The following is a 20,641-nucleotide window of genomic DNA, read 5'->3' on the forward strand; positions in this document are numbered from 1 at the left end:
GCCTTGAGTGCAGGGGACTGGACTAGATGACCTCTTGAGGTCACTTCCAATCATACACTTCTGTGATTCTATGAATGCCATAGAATCATAGAACTGGAAGGGACCTAGAGAGATCGTCTAGTCCAGTCCCCTGGACTGGTGGCAGGATTAATTATCTAGACCATTCCTGACAGGTGTTTGTCTAAACTGCTCTTAAAAATCTCTGGTGATGGAGATTCCACGATCTCCCTAGGCAATTTATTCCAGTGCTTAACCACCCTGACAGGAAGTTTTTCGTAATGTCCAACCTAAACCTCCCTTGCTGCAATTTAAGACCATTGCTTCTTCTTGTCCTATCCTCAGAGATTAAGAACAACAATTATTCTCCCTCCTCCTTGTAACAACCTTTTACATACTTGAAAACTGGTTTCAGAGTAACAGCCATGTTAGTCTGTATTCGCAAAAAGAAAAGGAGTACTTGTGGCACCTTAGAGACTAACCAATTTATTTGAGCATGAGCTTTCGTGAGCTACAGCTCACTTCATCGGATGCATACCGTGGAAACTGCAGCAGACTTTATATACACACAGAGAATATGAAACAATACCTCCTCCCACCCCACTGTCCTGCTGGTAATAGCTTATCTAAAGTGATCATCAAGTTGGGCCATTTCCAGCACAAATCCAGGTTTTCTCACCCTCCACCCCCCCACACAAATTCACTCTCCTGCTGGTGATAGCCCATCCAAAGTGACAACTCTCTACACAATGTGCATGATAATCAAGTTGGGCCATTTCCTGCACAAATCCAGGTTCTCTCACCCCCTCACCCCCCTCCCAAAAACCACACACTGTGATAATGGCCCAACTTGATTATCATGCACATTGTGTAGAGAGTTGTCACTTTGGATGGGCTATCACCAGCAGGAGAGTGAATTTGTGTGGGGGGGTGGAGGGTGAGAAAACCTGGATTTGTGCTGGAAATGGCCCAACTTGATGATCACTTTAGATAAGCTATTACCAGCAGGACAGTGGGGTGGGAGGAGGTATTGTTTCATATTCTCTGTGTGTATATAAAGTCTGCTGCAGTTTCCACGGTATGCATCCGATGAAGTGAGCTGTAGCTCACGAAAGCTCATGCTCAAATAAATTGGTTAGTCTCTAAGGTGCCACAAGTACTCCTTTTCTTTTTGCGTATACTTGAAAACTGTTATCATGTCCCCTCCCAGTCTTCTCTTTTCCAGACTAAACAAACCCAATTTTTTCAATCTTTCCTCATAGGTCATGTTTTCTAGACCTTTAATGATTTTCATCACTCTTCTCTAGACTCTCTCCAATTTGTCCACATCCTTCCTGAAATGTGGTGCCCAGAACTGGACATAATATTCCAGTTGAGGCCTAATCAGCATGGAGTAGAGTGGAAGAATTACTTCTCGTGTCTTGCTTACAACACTCCTGCTAATACAGCCCAGAATGATGTTCCCTTTTTTTGCAACAGCATTACACTGTTGACTCATATTTAGCTTGTGGTCCACTATGACCCCTAGATCCCTTTCCATTTTACTCCTTCCTACGCAGTCATTTCCCATTTTGTATGTGTACAACTGATTGATTGTTCCTTCCTAAATGGAGTACTTTGCATTTGTCCTTATTGAATTACATCCTATTTACTTCAGGCCATTTCTCCAGTTTGTCCTAAACTAAAATTTCCCTCCTTAACTATCACAGAACCTAATCTCCCCCAGATAGAAATCCGCAACCTCATCTAGAATCCCCTGAACTTCATCCGTCCACAGATTCCTTCCCATGTATATGTTTTTGTTTTGATTTATACACTAGTTCCGTAAAAGTACCTATCCTTTATTTTAGGGGCTCCTTGACGCATTTTCAATCACAATCATATATTAAAACTACATCAGAGAGATGGCTTTGAACCATGCTCTTAAGGTCAACAAATGTGGGCTATTTTGAAACCAAGTTGGAGAGTGAATTCCAAAGTTGAGGAGCCCTCGCAGAGAATGCCCTGCCAGCAGCTACTTCTCTAGCATCTACTTCTCTAGCAGGGAGCTCCTCATCATGCATCTCTGCTGAGCTCAACTGTGGCATTGTCGCATGGGCAGAAAGAGTCTCTTGGAGAAGAAAGCCCTAGGCCAGTTAGGGATGTATAGGTCAGAACCAATACCTTAAAGTCCACTGAGAAGCTAATGAGCAGCCCGTGGAGATTCAGAGTACTAGTGCTGTGTGCTGACTGCAAGACAAGCTGCTTAACTTGCACGCTTTGCTCCCAGTTGCAACAGCCTCAGTTTCTGAGTTGATTTAAGGAGTGGCCTTTTGAAGAGCCCATTGCAATAGCCTAATGTTGCATGAATGGCAGTAAGGTCTGCATCAGAGAGAGAGTGCTGGAACTTCCTGACAAGAAACAGATGGAAATAAGATGTCCTGCTTACTTGTGCTATAAAACTGCAGCAGCTGGGAGTGTAACAAGACTGCCAAATCGCAAATTTGAATGACAAACAGCAGACCCACTCTCAATCTGAGGGGTTAAGGTAATTGTTGCCATATCTTCCTGTTGTTTCTTCCAGCCTACTAATAGCAGCTCAGTCCGGATTGAGACTCAGCCTGTTCACTCTCATTCGTGTGCCAATTGCAGGAGGTTCTGCTTAATACTGGCCTAGTTAATAATCGCTTTCTGTTAATAGAACCATTCTGCCTGGAACTGATACCGTACAATGGGCTACAACGTGAATTGGTCTGGATACTGGCAACAGGCATGCCAGCTATTGACAACTTTTTTGTGGAAAGCCCCAGTCACTGGCAGGTTTGCGGGGCTGCAGCCAGGGATGGAAGTGCTGGGACCTGTGGAGCCCACACCCCAGGATAGGCAGCAGGCGGACACCCAGATGCCAGGGCTTTGCATAGGGATCAGGGCACTGAGGGCCAATGGGCTGGCACAGTTACCTCACCCTGCATTCTCTAGGTTGTGTCCTGCCCTGGCACCAGGACCTGGACTCCACACATCCCAGCACCCTTGCACCCCATGGAAAGCCCCAGCTACAGGCAGGATTGTGAGGCTGCAGCCAAGGAAGGAAGAGCTGACCTGTATCAAGCCCAGGCCCCCCGTGCCAAGGCAGAACGCAGCCTGGAGAGTCCAGGGAGAGGTACCCTGTAGCCCCGTGTTTCCTTCCCTGGCTGAAGCCCCCATAAACCTGCCTGCTTCCAGGGCTCAGGATGTCCCAGCACTTCCTTCCTTGGCTTCAGCCCCCAAAATCTGTCTGCATCCAGGGCTCGGGATGTCCCAGCACTTCCTTCCCTGGCTGCAGCCCCCATAAACCTGCCTGTGTCCAGAGCTCGGGCAGGTCCAGCGCTTCCTTCCCTGGCTGCAGCCTTACAAATCTGCCTTTCGCTTATTGACAACTGCTGGTTAATGGCAACTTTTGGCTGTCCACTGAGGGGTTGCTAATAAGCTGCATATACTGTACTCCATCCATAGAGAGAAACATTCCACTGTACCCTCTGGTTCGGATGCAATGGAGACACCAGATCATCATCGGCTTATTAGAAAAACACACACCCCTTCAAAAAAAAAAAAAAAGATTATTTTCCCAAGGAAAAAACTGGGGAAGGGTTTTGAAAAACAAAACAAAACCCTTAAAGGTTTTATAAAATGAAACGCAAAAAAAAACACTGTCAGTCACACATTTTAAGGCCAAAAGAGACCATTATGATATTCAGCTCTGACCTCCCGCACAACTCAGGCCATAGATTGCACCCCCTGCATCAAACCTATAACTTCTTAGTTGAGTTAGTGTTACAATATGCAAAAAGAAAAGGAGTACTTGTGGCACCTTGGAGACTAACCAATTTATTTGAGCATAAGCTTTCGTGAGCTACAGCTCACTTCATCGGATGCAACCGATGAAGTGAGCTGTAGCTCACGAAAGCTTATGCTCAAATAAATTGGTTAGTCTCCAAGGTGCCACAAGTACTCCTTTTCTTTTTGCGAATACAGACTAACACGGCTGTTACTCTGAAACCTGTTACAATATGGCTCTTTTTTAGCAAGACCATCAGTCTTGATTTAAAGATGTAAAGGAATGAGGAATGCACCACATCCCTTGGGAAGCTACTCCAGTAGTTAATTATCCTCACTGCTAAAAATCGCACCTTCTTTCCAATCTGAAATTGTCTTGCTTCAGCCCCCAGCAATTGGATCTCATTATTTCTTTGCCTGCTAGAGTAAAGAGACATCTTTGTATTCACTTCACAAGCATATTCATTCTTCATACATAAAAAGAAACAAACCTTATCCAAAATGAAAAGTCTGCATTTCTATAAGTAAAACAAAAGAACACAATAGCGGAGGCCCCCCGTCTATTAAAATTAGCTTGAGGTCTGTTGATCAGAGTGCAGGTCTTTCAAAAATTGACAAATGCTGAATGAAACGGTTCTGCCTCCTGTTGATTCCACCCACTAGCCCTGCCTCTCTCACCAGTCATTCCACCCTCTATGCTTCTAGACAGTTCTGTAAGTTCCTTTGTGTTTCCCAGTAGGCATAACAAGAACCTTCATAGATGAAGTGAGCTGTAGCTCACGAAAGCTCATGCTCAAATAAATTGGTTAGTCTCTAAGGTGCCACAAGTACTCCTTTTCTTTTTGCATAGTCACACTGTTTCCTTTTTAACGTTTTAGAGTAAAGTTTTCATTTTGAAACTTTGATTATGATCATGGACTCATCAACCTAGCCAACAAAGGTCGAACAAGACTGAAAATTCAGACTGGAAATTAGGCATATATTTTTAAAAGTGAAGGGAATTAACCCCTGGAGCAATTTACTAAGGGTCATGCTGGATTCTTCATAATGGGCAATTTTTAAGCCAAAATTGGATGTTTTACTAAAACGTCTTCTCTAGTTCAAACTAGAATTATTTTGGGAAAGTCCTATGGCCTGTGTTATACAGGAGGGCAGAGTAAAGGATCACAGTGGTCCCTTCTGGCCTTAGCATCTGTGAATCTATTCACAGATTGAAACTTGATTCTAATATTTCTAGTACCTGCGAACTCTCCAACATATGTTATATTCATGTAAATACTTCAAAAATACAAAAACAAAATTGGAAAAAACCCCACTATGTTGTTTTGTTTTCCCGAGTGGAACTCCTCAGCTTTTTCTCAACCCGGTTAACACGTCCTTTTCTCGCTAGTCCCCACAGTGGACCTACCCATACATTGTTTAGACGTGATAAGGTAGAACCTTGCGTAACCACGCGAGACCTTCCATGCACTGAAACAATTACGCAAGAGCATTCATTGGAATCATGTTACAAGGCAACCTTTTATCTTCCTGCTTGGGCCTTAAGCAAGTCAGGACCACCTCATGATGAACAGTGCTGAAGTCCACTAATAAATCTATTAATATGGACTCCTGATCTTTAGTCTTCAACCAGTACTTCCCCAGTGCAGTCTGAATTCCATAACTGGTCTGAAGCCAGATTGGCAAGAATCAAAGATCTGAGGATTCTAGAATATCAGAGCTTTCTCCATAATCTTAACCCAAAATGGAAGATTATAGTTGGTCAGATTGTCTGTTACAAGTAAAGATTTCTTGTGCAAAGGTCATACACAATTTCTCTTAAGAGTGCTAGGACAATCTACCAATCACGGACCTACTACTTCCCTACCAGCCTTCAACAGCCAGGTGCAGGGTGTGGATCAAAGTACTTACTCCCTGTAGATCCCAAGCCTCAGTGGGTATCACTAACCTTAACTAAATCAGAGATGGTCTAGCCTCCCCTCCTTCAAAATTCTGTTCTCCAGACAGCCCAGTCCAAACAAGAATGATATGCTCTGCAAAATAAGATATTTCCTTGCAGCAGGATGTACTCAAATCAACTGCCAGGAGAAGATTGCTTGGATTAAATAGGCTATATACTGCTAGAGCAAATATGTAGGTGCTGAGAGTAAAATGAAGAATTTCTTTTTTGCCTCCTGCACAGCCATGCATAAGAGTTTAAGGAATCTTGGACATAGTCAGCTGTTGCTAGCCCATAGTTTCTTCCACGACTGCTCCAGCCATTTCCCCATGCACTTCATCTGTCACAGTAAACCAAGATGACCTGTGAGGATGGAGTTATTTTTGCTAACACCTTTCCCGTACAGTTCTTTGTCAGTCCAAGAAAATGTGTTCATGTTTTAATGGAGTTCAATATAGATGATGCATTAGCCTGAATTGTATCAACTTCAATTTAGTATTTTTCACTACTGTTGCAGAGTTTATCCAGACATGTCTTAAGTCAAATCTTCTTCACATTTAGACTACTCATATGGGAGCATTCTGATTGTGATTTCAATGTGGTGATCCTGTATTGTGGAATTTCACTTTTTATAAAATAATGTTTTGGCTAGTAGCTCTGCTAAAGGGGGTTATCCTGGATATAGAAAGTCCAGGGTCAAATGCTTTTTGCAAATTAATCTGTATTTGCAGAAATGTGTGCAATTTTCAAGGATCATATCTTTGTCATTTTAGAGCTTTACAAAATCTACCATCTTTCTATAAATTAGAAATATGTAGAATTCCATTATCTGTCTGCTTAGGCAGGGATATTATTTTAGTTTTCAGTCTAGTGTATGAATTGTTCCAAAGATATGCTCTGTTGGACAGTCCATTTTCTAACTGAATGATTTAAAGGCAGAGCATCATAAAAAGCATGCTTTCTCAAGCTCACTCCCAGTGAGAGATGAAGTAGAACCCGGTACAGTATATCTAGCCATATGGCAGAGGTATCTGGCCTGTTCCATGCATGGGAGAAATGGAAGACAATTGAAGGTGTGACATCACAGCATTCCCCCCCGACAAATTTGCAGTTCTTTCTTTTCTATCATATTTTATACTTTCTGTTCCATCAGTGCAAATCTTCTCCACATTCAGAAACAGCTCCTGAAGTCATACTACCTGAAACAAACATAGGCCATGTCATTCCAGCTTCTTAGAATCCAGGTGCTGTGCTCTCTCTATCAGTAGTCCATCAGTACACCCTGGCATCTCTCACTGTTCCATGCAGTCATCTAGGAGGGACTGTAGTGTCTTGCCTTACCCACATATATGTGGACGGTATTGAATCTGTCTGTGTTTTTCAAAAGCAGATATGAATAAGGTATATATATTGGTTGGCAGTCTCTTGATTTTCTCTAAGCAATGGTAAGAAGATGTAGTTCATATATCTGTGAGTTCAGGATTCAACAGCAGAAACTGTCTGGCTAACATTGATTTAAGGTAGACTGGGAGGGGGAGCTCATTGGTTCAACAGCTCACTATTGGCTTCTTATTACAGCATTCTCCCCCGAGACACACACTGCATGCTCATTCACCTACCTCCTTCTCTCCCCTCCCCCTCCTTTCCTACCCCTTCATTACTGATTCACAGCAAGAGGCAGCAGCAGCAGCCGCTGCCAGGATTGTCACGAATCAGGGAGTGCAATGAGCTCATCCTTTTCTCTTTGCAGCTTCATAACTGCCCTGGTTTTATTGCTCTTACTGCTGCTCCTATCTGCTCACACACACATTCATAGATGCACTGGGCCCTGCTAGCTATCCTTTGCCTTTCTCCCATCAGAGCTTTCCTGCTCTCATTCTCTGCCATTTTCCTGCTCTCCAGATATATTTAGATGCATGTGTTCTTTGGTTTGTTTTTTGTAATCTACTTTGGACTCCTGCTAAGCCATTACAGTGGATCATATTCTTCTTTGATTCATAGCAAGATGCCTTGCTCTTTGTAAGACATTAGCTGGCATTCCTTACTCTAGACAGAAGTGTGAACCTATTTGGGAGACCTGAGGCTAGCTCCTATAATATTGTAGTTTTTCAGATTGTGGCTAAGAGACTGCGATTCTCACTCTGGATATTTACTGCTTATTGCTCATGGAAGAGGGGGTACCTTGCACAACCCCAGCTGCCAAGCTTACACCACCCATCAAAAAGTCACAGGACATGCATGACGAGAGGAGCAAGCTGGTGAATGAGTATGCATGTCGTGTGCTGGAACTTCTTGGGATGGGGCATCGCCTGTTTGTGCCTCGGCTGCTTGCGGTGAGATCACATTTTCTTGAAATTAATTCATAGCTTATCTGCCATCCTCCTTTCCCCTCCCTCTGCCTCCAAGGATCCTCTGCAGCTGTTAGATACATGAGGATTCCCCCATTTTTCCCCCCTCCTTTACACAGCCCACCTAAGAAGCACTGAATCCTGCTCACTGCCCTTCTAGCCAAGGAAGACTGGATGGATACTCCCTTCTGAGCCCATCAGTGCCACTCCTTAACTGGTGTGAGGATCATAGTTAGGGCTGCATGAGAGAGATTTGAATGTTTTTGTTCTCCATTTCATCGTGATTGCTAGTGCAGTATGTCCTACTCATTCCCAAATACTAATGCAGAATGCATCGGTGCTTAGCATTCGGAATTCTTAACTCCTGATGCCAATGATTAATTTCAGACATGCAGGCAATTTCATCCATAATTTGAAGCAGTGATGCTGTACATTTGCTTACTTCTAACATTTCTGTGCTTGACTGTGAAAATCCAGCTGGCAAGGTGTAAAATGTCTAAGTTATCTCTGGAAGGAAATGGTTAAAGATGCTCTTATCTGCTGGAGCACCTGAGCTGTGTGTCTGTGTAATGGCCTGAAGCTAGTGTGGCTTGTTATGATACAGAGATGTCTGACCTGCTTATCTTTTGTACAGTAGCACAAGAACAAAGCCAAACACACAAAATAGTTAAGCTAAAAGACTGAAAATCACTAGCCAGCCCTGTCCAGTTTTCTTCCATGGTTCTCTAACTAAACCAGGCTTTGGTTCTGTTGTATAATTAGTCCAAAGCAGTTCTGTTATCTAATATCCAGTATTTCATAGATGAACATAAATATTCCAACTAAGCTGGTTATTGTGTGTAGGAGGGAGTTCTTTAGCTGGACCCAGACAGTTTTATAATGGGGAATTGGTTTTCTAGAGGGACAGGGGGGTTTCTTTATTGCCATATTCTAACTAATCCTGTACTATTACTAGAGTGACCTAAGCTTGATTTTTTACAAGTACTTTAGAAACCTATTTTTGATCTCCATTTTCTGCAGTAGACCCAGATAAGTGACAATCTGTTCCTTATAGGATGTTTGAGGCATAGGAAGTTCACCAGAATACTCCCTTCCTTCTGCATCGTGAGACATCAGATCAAAAACCAAGTAGTTTCAGTTACTTGAAATGAAAAGTGATGACAAATTTGAACAACATCATTTGGTGTGGGTATGGATTTAGTTCTCATCATAGAAAGAGGCTAATAACAGGTTTGAATCAATCAAACTATAAGCATTATCCAGGCTTCCCCCTGTAGCACTCCTAATGCGCCCAAATCCTGAGCTGTATGCAGAATATATTCCATTAATGAGTGATGTGAAAAATATGCTCTATAGCAATTACATCAGCCTGTAAAATTCTCACCTGAGTCAATTATACTTGTTGAAGGGCAACTGAAATAGCATTAATTTCATTTGGGTTTTTCCCTTCATTATCATCACGGTTAGACTGAGCGTGTCTAGTCCTTGAATTTATGTTTGGGCCGATACATTTTCATGATTATTTTGCAAGTCTTAATTTACAGTGCCTTTTGGAAGTCTGTGAGTAGACATAGCTGCACTGGAGAGAATTGGCAAGAGACATTGTGTATGTTCAGTCACAGAGTTATTAGCAGTGCACTTGTGGATGTCAATCCATTGTGCATAAGGCTTAGGCCAGGTCTACACGAAAACTTGTGCTGGTACTGTTGGTTAGCATTGTGATTCTTTTTTTTTTTTTTACACGACATTTTTATACTGGCAAATGCACTCTTTTGCCAGTATAAACTGCATGTACGCTAAAGGGAGATCATTTTCTAACAGACAAGGCCTTGGTTCTCTGAAAGTTTTCTCACTACTCTGGTAGAAAGTACAGTAGTTCAAGCTTTATCTTATTGGAGTGGCTAATGATGTGGGATCCATGACTAATACTTACAGGGCAGCATTATGGGGAACCATGTCACATATACCATTGCAGATTTTCTCCTATCAATGGAAAAGGAATGGATGCAAAGCTTTAAAAAAAATTAGCAGATAATCCTTGATTTTAGATAACCAGATTTAGAATATGTAAGAGATTAAATAAGAGACATACAGTTTGACCTATTTGTCTTGGAAGAGTAGATTTTATATTGTGCAAGATCAATAATAATAGTAGTACCTAGCTCCTATCTATGCGCTTTTCATCCATAGAGCTTAAAGCACCTTGCAAAAAGAGGTAAATATCATTATCCCCATTCTACAGATGGGAAACTGTATAGGATAAGAGTATTTCACATAGAAAACAAATATAATGGTAGGGAACTTAGAAATGAATTAGAGAGAACGGGGTCCGACTCTCCACTGCCTTGCGCTCTGGGCAGACATTGATCTTTGGTCAAAGAGGTTGTAAAATGCTGCCATTTTGATGTGGTAGTGTTTTATACTCTGTACAGGTAGGTGTAAATGATTATACAAGATACAAGACAGTGAAGAATCAAGTCCAGAGTGTACAGTGTAGGTGACCCTGAATCTCATATACCTCATCACTTCTTAGGTAACAATTAGTCAGAGTTGATGTTGATATAACTGAAGCAGGCTGGAAATTTCTGCAAAGCAGGACAGAGTAATTAAATTAAAACAAACAAGTCAGAGTTACATTTTCCACTTTGCATGTTCTTAACTATTTTGGGGAGCTTCATTGTGACATTGTCTACTCACTGAAAAAAGTAATCAAGGTGGGTATGTTATACTGCCCATAATTTCAAAACAGTGTGCATTCTCTTCTCCTGTTTCATGCTTAGGGTTATTCAAAACTGCACATTTTCAGTGGAAAGTGCTTTTTCTGGTTTCAGTAAAATCCCTTGAAGGGCTTTTTACACATCTACAAAAACACACTTTATCCATTTCAAAAAAACCTAAACATTTTTGCCCACCCTTTTAAAGACACAGCTGTGATGAAACAGGCTGAAATTTGAAACTTCAACTTGATATGGCCATGGACATCTTTGAGATCTACTATTTTTCTTTGGTTTGAAAGAAAAATCAATTTAACAAAAACACAACCATTTGAAAGCTGCTTATTGAGTACTAGAAAGTGTCCTTAAGTCCCCACATACACAAAAACTGGTCAACACATGTACACATGTGTACATGTACACATACACAGCTGGACTTGTTGGTTCACCAAGCTTACAAAGTTTTTTTGTTAAAACAAGCGGATTGACTGCAGGCCAAGAAGTTTACAGATCTTTGTATGCTGAATGGCTCCAGAATTCTTCTTTGATCCATCATTAAGGATCACAAAAAGTCAAAAAATGGAAGGCTTACAGTGTCAACACCAGTATAATTTGTATTACCCACTATGATGGGTGTTCACCCCACACTTACCCTGAAAGGGTTAATGCAGATTGAGAAGGGGGCTAATTAACCCAAAAGGCCACAGCTGAGGGGAATCAGGTGGCTAAGTAGTCCCCTGACTTGAGGGAGTGGCACCGGCTGGGTACTGAGCGGGAAGAGTGCCTGAGCTGGTGCCACTTCCTCACTAGCTGGTAGGGAAACCCCTGCCTGGGGCCCTCTAATCAGCAGTCAAGGTCCGCACTCCTATTCCTTGCTGTTTTCGCCTGTGCCTTTCCTACCTTGCTGGCTCTCCCACCTCTCTGGGTGTGCCAGCCAAACTCCCTCCAACCAGGGAATAACTGTAGGCTACTCTCTGTAGCCCCAAACACACCTCCCAGAGGGCGATTGTAGACTACTCCTCTGCAGCATCCTCCTGTTCTCAGCTCCTGGACTTTTATACAGACAGGCTCTTCCTGTTCCTGCCCAGCTGAGCCCCATTTAATCAATCCCTGCTCCCTGGCTCCTGTTCCAGGTGCAACCTGGGCAGTTAATTGGCCCACCTTAACCCTTTCCAGTCTTGTGTTCAGTGGACACCCCATCACACACGCATATACTGTTTTCTGTTGCTTTTTTCTTTCCTGTTCTAATAAGTAGCTAAATATTTCTGTTTGTTGAACAACTTAAGAGTATAAGACATACGCAAATGCAATCACTGAACTTTATTCTTAGAATCTTTACTTTGGAATTTTTTGACTTCATGTGATTTTTCACTGCAAAACTTTAACGTTTCAATTAACAGGGTTGGTTTTTTTTAAATTAAAAATGCATTGTGAAATAGAAAAGTCCAAATATTAAGGCTTCAGCTAAACACTGTGTACCTGCTCTAAAACTTCATAACTTGTACTTTTCAATGGCTATAGGCTCAATCCAGTAAACTCTTACTCGTATGAATAGTTCTTATTTACATGAGTAGTAAATAATAGTAAATGAATAGCTTGGGAGAACAAAATAATACATGTAAATTATACAAAACAAAATTTGGTTCTCTTAGCAAGTTGCTTGCATCAAAGTTTGGTTCAATGCTTTGAGAGTTTTTTATAACGAACTACTGCTTTGGGAGTGTGGTGCTTTTGCTGTTCCAAGGGCTTGACTTTCTAGCTGCCTAGAACTGCATTCAGAATGGTCCCGACAATGTCCTGGACCCCAAAAATGCATTTGGAATACATTTGAAAAGTCCCATTGCTGGGTGGGGGGAAATTGTCTCACAGTGTATTTGAAGACTGATACTTTGGTGCCTGTTTTCAAATAGCGCTTTCTGTTCTCTGCTACCCCTATATCATATTAAGATATACTGGAGAAATTGTAGTGTGTATTTAATTGAGTTGATTTAACTGATTTATAGGGCACCTATCTGGAGCTCTTGGTGCAATATATTAGTTAAAAAATACAAATAGAATACAGACAACACAAGTGAACAGACTAATCCAGGCCAATTCAAACTAAAAAGTCACATAAAAATAGGAGGACTTGTGGCACCTTAGAGACTAACAAATTTATCCACTCCATACAGCTAAATTCAGTGCCTTGCATAATGACAGGTTTCAGAGTAGCATCCATGTTAGTCTGTATCCGCAAAAAGAAAAGGAGGACTTGTGGCATCTTAGAGAAGGTGCCACAAGTCCTCCTTTTCTTTTTGCGGATACAGACTAACATGGATGCTACTCTGAAACCTGTCATAAAAATAGGATAATGTAATTCCAGCACTCAATCTCCTTCCTTATCATAGCCTGGCAAAAAGATGGGACTTGCAGTGTGGCTGGAAGGCTAAGAAATCAAGGCTCTGACATCGACTTTTGAAGTCCAGAACCTGGATGGAAAACATTCTGTCAGCAGTCCTTCCATCTATTAGAACTCCATCAGGATAGTATCTGAGCTCCTTCTATGTAAAATCCCTGTGGAACCCTTCATTAGAATTTTTGGGGTAGAACAACACTTGCTTTCTGGAATCTCACGCACACAGTGCTACTCAAGCAACTTAAGCTACTCCTTGAGGGGTCATGAACCTATCAACCATATCTTGTGATCAGTGGTAGCAAAGATTACCAACACACCCAAAAAAAATCAGCATGGACATTTGATCTTCTTTAGTCATTAGGAGGATGTCATTAGTCAACACATCCAGTGTAATCTGTCCCCTTAAGCCCAACTGAGGAAATCCAAAGGCTCCAAAAACTGCCAGAGTTCGCCTACTATAACCTTCTCCAAGATGTTTCCCAAAAAGGGGTATAAAAATGGGTCAATAACTGGCAACATTGTCAGTGTTGAAGTGGCATACTTCAGGTGCCATCCTCATGCACTAAACTACTCAAGAGATTAGTGATCAGGAAAATTCACCCTGGCTCTTCCTACCACTTTAACAAATTAGATACACAATTTGAAGGAATTTTAAAGCCTTTTTTCTGATGTATGCACTGTATACTCACTATGAAAAATGTTTTGTAATAAAAATGGGAGCAAAAATGTAAACACCTGCACAATCTTGAGTACCATTTAAAAATTGTATTAAGCTTAACTAGATTGTTCCTTTCAGGCCCCTCCTTCCATCTTTTTTGGGCCCAGCTGCTACTGCATTTTCAAAAGAGCTGTTTGTGGCCAGCTGGGCCACTTCCTATGCTTGACTGTTTTTGGTACATGCTTTAAAGCCTGCAGCTTTTTACTGAAATATAATTATAATTTAAAGCATTTGGGAAAAATTATATTTGCTCTTTTAAAAAAAATAGTGTTTATATAGTTGATTTAATTATTTATATGTAAATGAGCCAATCCTGCAATAAGAATATCCAGGTTCACAAAGTGTGTAGCATTGATTCATAACTGAAAGCATCCGGATCATTTTCTCCAGTTAGATTTTCACAGATTTTAAGGCCAGAAGGGATCATTAGAACATCTAGTCTGAGTTCCTGCATAGTACAGGCCATAGAATTTGATCCAGTTATTCCTGTATTGAGCCCAATCACTTGTGTATGACTAAAGCATATCTTCCAGAAAGTCATCCAATCTTCATTTGAAGACTTTGAGATTTTGAACTGGTGAGGCTTCATTTGGGAAACTGAGTAGTTCACTTTGGGGATTTGTGCACACACACCTATTGCATATGTGCAACCCTGACCTGTGTGCAAACCTAGTGCAGTGTACACATGGAAGTTGGGTATTGTGACAAAGCTCTGTCCTTGTCTCCATGGGTCCCACGTTTCCTGGCGGATTTCGGTAGCCTCAGAGGCTCACTGTGACCCTCCACATAACCCTTCTCTCTCTAGAGACAAGGGTTACAGTCTACTGAGCCATTTTCATCATAAGCCAGCAAGGAAGGTGAGGAGAAGCTATCCTCCCTTGCACAATCTCTGTTGTCTCCTAGTCTCAGGGATTAATCAGGGGAGGGCAAAGCAGGAAGCCCAGGCCCGCCCTCTACTCCAGGCTCCAGCCCAGGGACCCTAACAGTATCAGCTATGGCAGCTGACCTTTAGAAACATGACACCTACAATCCCTGGGCTGCTTCCCCACAGTAGCCCCCACTTCCTCAAGCTCCACTTCACCCTTACCTCAGGGCCTCCTTCCTTGTGCCTGATATGGTATGTACTACTCAGTCTCTCCAACAGCACAACTTCCTCCCACAGCTCCTGACAGCCACACCAACCTGACTAACTGGGAGGCTTTTAACTAGTTTCAGCCAGTCCCTGATGGCTTCAGGTGTCCCAATCAACCTAGCATTCTCCCTGGAAAGTTCTTAATTGGCCCCAGGTGTCTTAATTGACCTGGAGCAGCTGCCATTTAACTTATCCTGGTACCAGGGATTTGTTTAGCCTGGAGCTTATATATCTATCTCCCACTACTTTTCTCTAGCCATCTGGCCTTGCCCCATCACAGTATTCACACTTGAAAATTGTAGCTGTAGTCTTTTGTATTCTCTCAAATGCAGAAGTTAATCTTACTAAATTTTACATATATTTTTAGTAAAGCGTGAGTAACAGAAACAAATACTAATCTCTATGCAACTGTTCATATTACCCTGTCAGCAGCACTACTGGATTTCTGTTGAATCTTCATCTCTTCGCTTTTCCAAGTACAGTACTGGCTATGGTTTTGGCTCAATACCGCTGTGATAAGCATTAAACTGAAAAATACAGAGGTGGGGTGTAATGCTTTTTCTGGCACAGTGCTACATATGAATTTAGTGTCACAGGCTCCTCCACATTAATGATTTGCTGATACATGTTATAACTCAGAAGCACTTTTACGTCTGCTGATCATGTCTGCAGCCATATACAGTGTCTTTCTAGCAGGGAGTTACTGAAATCAGCAACAACCTAAGAAGCACAAACCATCTCAAAAACACCATAATTCTCCACCTAGCTTTTTCTGTCTCTGAGTTCCATCTTGACAGGCTTTGCCAGATGCACTTTCTCAGCCTCCAGGTATGGAAAGATAAGTACATCAGCTTGTTAAAGTCCTCTTATCATGCTGCTTTGCCTGGGATTTTTCTGGATGTGCTCTTGACTTTTTATTTCATCTTATAAGGTATAGTTTAGAGAACCATTGTCCTAGAGGGTTTTTGTTTGTTTGGTTGGTTTGGTTTGGTTTTTTTTTTTTTTGAGCTAATGTGAACGATGGCTGTTTGGAATAAATTTAGCAGATGATAAATCCAATAATAGAGTAGGTATGGATGTTCTCTGTGTGTATAATAGTTCTTATCTGTATTTCATTGCAGACCTCAAAGGAGGACCTTTTACAGGCTGATTTTGAAGGGGCTTTAAAATTCTTCAGAGTTCAGCTGCCAAAGAGGTACAGAGCAGAAGAGAACGCTAGAAGACTGATGGAACAGGCCTGCAACATTAAGGTAAGAGTGTTCTTCGCTATCTCTAATTCCGCCAAAGAGTATAGAGGGAAAGAGGCAGCAGAACATGGAAATAAAAGTGAAATTCTTACTCTTTATATTTAAACAAAATAATGAATCGGGCATTTTTTCCTCCAACTCTGCTTTGAATAAAGCAACTAAGTAGAATAGGGAAATTGATTTATAGTTGGAAAAGTAAAAGTAGAGATGTCACTTAGTTAATTTGTAAATAGTCAAAAGACTAAAAAGCTGGATGGTATGTCTGAGGCTCACACAGCCATTTGTTAATTTGGGCTACCAGGTGTCTTGCCTTTGGGGCTATTCATCTGCCAGGTATTGTTTTATAATGTAAATGTTTTGGAGTAGAAGACAATCTCTTTTCCAGTTTACGCTTACCGAGACAATGGTCCTCTGTCCAAATGGTACCCTAGCCAGAGCCTTATCTGCAAACAATGGGCTTCTTAGGAGCTCTGTACTAGGGTAGTGTTTTTGTAGTGATGGATTGCTAATCTGGGGAAACGCTCTCAGTTCTTCCGTAAGTCTATGCTAGGGGAAATAATGACTTTAAATTGATAAAATGCAAGAGGATGTAGAGGTGGGATGTTGCTGGTTGGTCTCCTCTTCGATCTGGCATTTTTCTGTTGGAATGATTATAAAAGTAGAGCGTAACCATTTGGTAGCAAATTTTGGTCCTAAATACAAAGGGGTATTCTTAACTCAAGTCTTGAGGCTTTTCTATTAATTGGAATTGTGTAAGTAATGCTCAGCAAAATGGGCTGAGAGTGTATCACCAGAAAGTATGATCTTCCCACTGGGAAAAAATTAGAAAATGAAGCTTTTGTTAAATCACAGTGCACTACTGAGAACTAATTTCTTTCTGTTTTTCTAGTTTAATACTTTATTAGGCTACTACTTTGTATGTATTAATATTAAAACACTTATCTCATGAAAGTGAGAGACTCTCAGCACTAAGTTGAGTCCAGCCTATAGAAGGCAAATGCTGTGCAAATTTTTCCAAATAATGCTGCCAATGCACCTCAGCCTTCATTTGGAACACCACTGCTAACTCCAATTTACTTCTACATTTGAATGAAGATTGACAGTTATTCTTCAAAGTGATTGCACATGTCCATTCCACTGTAGGTGAGTGTGCACTTAGTGAATGTTTGTCAGAGATTTTTTCACCCAACAGAACCTGTCGGGGCAGCTCAGGTGCTCTCTGCTGCTGTGCACCAGTGTGTGCAGGTATAAAAGGTGGAGCCACCCCCAACCCTTCTCAGTTCCTTCTAACTGCCCATGACAATTGTTGGAATGAATTCAATCTTGCTACTGCAAGTTCTTCCCTCATTCCAGTGTAAATTATACCCATTTTCTTAGAAATAGTAGTTAGTTAGTTAGTGTTAGTTGTAAGTTTCAGTTTTAGGTCTTTAGTCAGTTTAAATTTTGATACTGCTACTGTGGGGGTCTGCAGTTTAGGATTGCATATCAACAGGCATTCCTAGGTCGGTATGATTTCACCTTGTAGAATAACATGTTGAAGTTTAAGGAGAGGTTACGAGACGGCTGAAGGCAGGACTTAAATGCGATGGTGGACAAGGGCAAGCTGGTGACCAGAACAACTCTTACTTATGCACAGAGTGAAGCATGCCAGACTGCATCTTAGAAAGCTACAAGGGTAGCTAGCTTCAGTGTATTCCTTGAGCCATCATCATCTAGACATGGTGGTTCAAGTACCAGTGCTAATCTTGTCATCTCTGGAATGGTGGACAGACCCTCTGAAAGTCTGTGGGGGGTCCCCACTGTTCCCCTGCAACTAGCACGCTCTTTAGATGGGTTATCACTGGGTTGGAGAGTACGTATGGGGTCGCTGCAGACTCAAGGTCTGTGGTCTTCCCAAGATCTAAAGGCTCAGATAAATGTCAGAGAATTGTGAACTGTCCATCTTGTGTGTTGGGTTTCCTTCCGCATATTAAGGGGAAAAATCTAGTGTTAACAGACAGAACAGCCATCATGTTTTATGTAAACAGACAAGGAGGAGCACATTCCATTTGGTTGTGTCTGGAGTTCTGCATAGCCAACTCTGTTCATGTCAGAGCTGCTTCCCTTCCAGGGGTGAAGAATATGCTGGCAGATCAGTTGAACAAGTCCTTTTCAAGTGGTCACATTGTCCAGACATGGCCAGGTCGATCTTCTGATGGTGGGGCACTCCCCAAATGGACCTGATTGCAGCAAGGACCAAAAGAAAGTGCCATCAGTTCTGTTCCCAAGGAGATCACAGCCCTGTTTGTTGACGGATGCATTCCTGTTGCCCTTGAAGAACACCCTGCTGTATGCCTTCCCTTCGATCCTGTTACTGCCCAGAATCTTGTCCAAGATCAAACGAGACCATGCTCGCCTCATAATTACAGTACTAGTGTGGCATCGGCAGCACTGGTTCCCGACCCTGATAACCTTGTCAGTCAGACCTACATTGTCTCACCTGCTGAATCCAGACATAATTTCCCAGGACCACGGCTGCCTCTTCCACCCCAAATTGCGGGCCCTCCACATGACAGCATGGAAACTTCATGACTAAAACTGTTAGAAAAGACTTGCTCAAAGAACATGGAAGAAGTACTTCTAAATAGTAGAAAATCTTCAACTAAGAGTACTTACCTGGCTAAATGGAAGCATTTTTCCATCTAGACCCATCAGAAAGTTGTTCCTCTGGAGCAAGTGCCAGCCCAACATTTGATAGATGATCTTCTGTACTTGAAACATCAAGATCTAGCAGTTAGCTCTGTCAAAGTTCATCTGGCAACTCTCTCTGCTTTCCACTCATCCATGAACAATAGATCTTTTTTCCAATCCCATTGCTATCAAATTTTTGAAAGGGCTGGACGTGTACAAGAACTTATCCCCCCCCTCATCGGATCTGAACCTCCTATTAGCAAAGTTAATGGGACCACCCTTTGAACCATTCAAGACTTGTTCTCTATTCCACCTCTCTGTGAAAGTGTTGTGTTTTATTGCAACTACCTCAGTTAGAAGAGTGGGCGAGTGGAGAGATCTGGTATCAGAGCCTCCTGTAAGGTCTTTAAGAACAACATTTACCTTTGCCCTCCCCCAAAGTACCTGACGAAAGTTGTTTCCAACTTTCACATTTATCAGGCAATCTGTTTGCCAACTTTCTTCCGGTAGCCTCATGCTCACAGAGATGAAGAAAAGCTCCACTCTTTAGATGTCAGAAGAGCTTCAGCTTTTTACCTAGACTGGACTGAATCATTTAGGTCATCATCACAATTGTTCATCACATCGGTTGACAGAATGAAAGATCGCTCGGTATCTTCTCAGAGGATTTTCTCTTGGATTTCTTTGTATATGTGTTTATGTTGCCAACTGGCTAATGTCATTCCACCGGCTAGCATGCTAGCCCATTCAGCGAGGGCACACGCACAACTGCGGTTTTCCTGGCACAATTCCTACTCTGGACATGGTCATCAGTGCTCTCGCTTGCTTCTCATTATACTAGAGCCCTTCAATCCAGGAACGATGCCAGATTTGGGCACGTTGTTCTACAATCACTGTTCAAATAGGCTCCAGGCCCACCTCCAGGTCAATCTGCTTATGAATCACCTATAGTGGAATGGACCTGTGCAATCACTTGAAGAAGAAACAGTTTCATGCCTTTCCATAACTGTTCTTTGAGATATGTTGCACATGTCTATTCCATGACCCACCCCTCTCTATCGGAGTCTATGCAGTAGAAAGGAACTGAGGGGGGTCAAGAGCAGCTCCGCCCTTTATACCTGCATCCAGTAGCACATGGCAGCAGAGGAAGCTTGAACTACCCCAACAGGTACAGGTAGAAGAGAAAATCTTCAACAACCATGCGCTGGGCATGGACATGCACAATGCATCTTGAGGAACAACAGTTACAGAAAGGTAGGTAACCATTTCTGTGTCACATTGGTTGACAATTTTTTATTGTGCCAGGACAAGGTTTGTAAAGTGAACATAAGGTTGAGACTAAAATCCCTTTTACTTGTCACCTACGCCAGGACTTGAATCCTTCCCTTCAGAGATGAAAGTATGGAAGGGAAGGGCTTAAAAGGTTAAGCTTCAGGTTTGACATACCTATATTCAGTCAGACCACGGTTCAAATCCTGGTTCGAATAATTTCAGGCCTGGTTTCTGCTGAGCTAAATAAATTGATTTCTATGCTGTTTACTTTGTATGCATTTTTCAGAGACCTTAGATATAGAAGTGCCTTAGCTCTGTGTTGGCATCATAGAGAGTCGTATGGCACTTTTTGTAAGAGAAAGGAGTTTGCCCATTTTCTTAGGCCCAAATTTCCCTCACCTTACTCTTGTGCAGTTC

At 42.0% G+C, this 20,641-nt stretch overlaps 1 protein-coding gene across 5 annotated transcripts in view; it reads left to right on the forward strand.

Moving 5' to 3' along the window:
* RABGAP1L (RAB GTPase activating protein 1 like) overlaps nucleotides 1-20,641 on the forward strand; it is a 551,596-nt gene that overhangs the window by 428,388 nt on the left and 102,567 nt on the right. For 4 of the 5 annotated variants that reach the window (XM_048861147.2, XM_048861149.2, XM_048861150.2 and 1 more), the window contains exon 19: nucleotides 16,157-16,285. In XM_048861147.2, coding sequence (XP_048717104.2) covers nucleotides 16,157-16,285 — 129 coding nt within the window. Of the gene's footprint in view, nucleotides 1-7,423; nucleotides 8,062-16,156; nucleotides 16,286-20,641 lie in introns of those variants that run through there. The other variant, XM_048861151.2, reaches the window with a different exon arrangement.

This window comes from Caretta caretta, chromosome 8 (assembly GCF_965140235.1).
Source record: "Caretta caretta isolate rCarCar2 chromosome 8, rCarCar1.hap1, whole genome shotgun sequence".
NCBI classification, from domain to species: Eukaryota; Metazoa; Chordata; order Testudines; family Cheloniidae; genus Caretta; species Caretta caretta.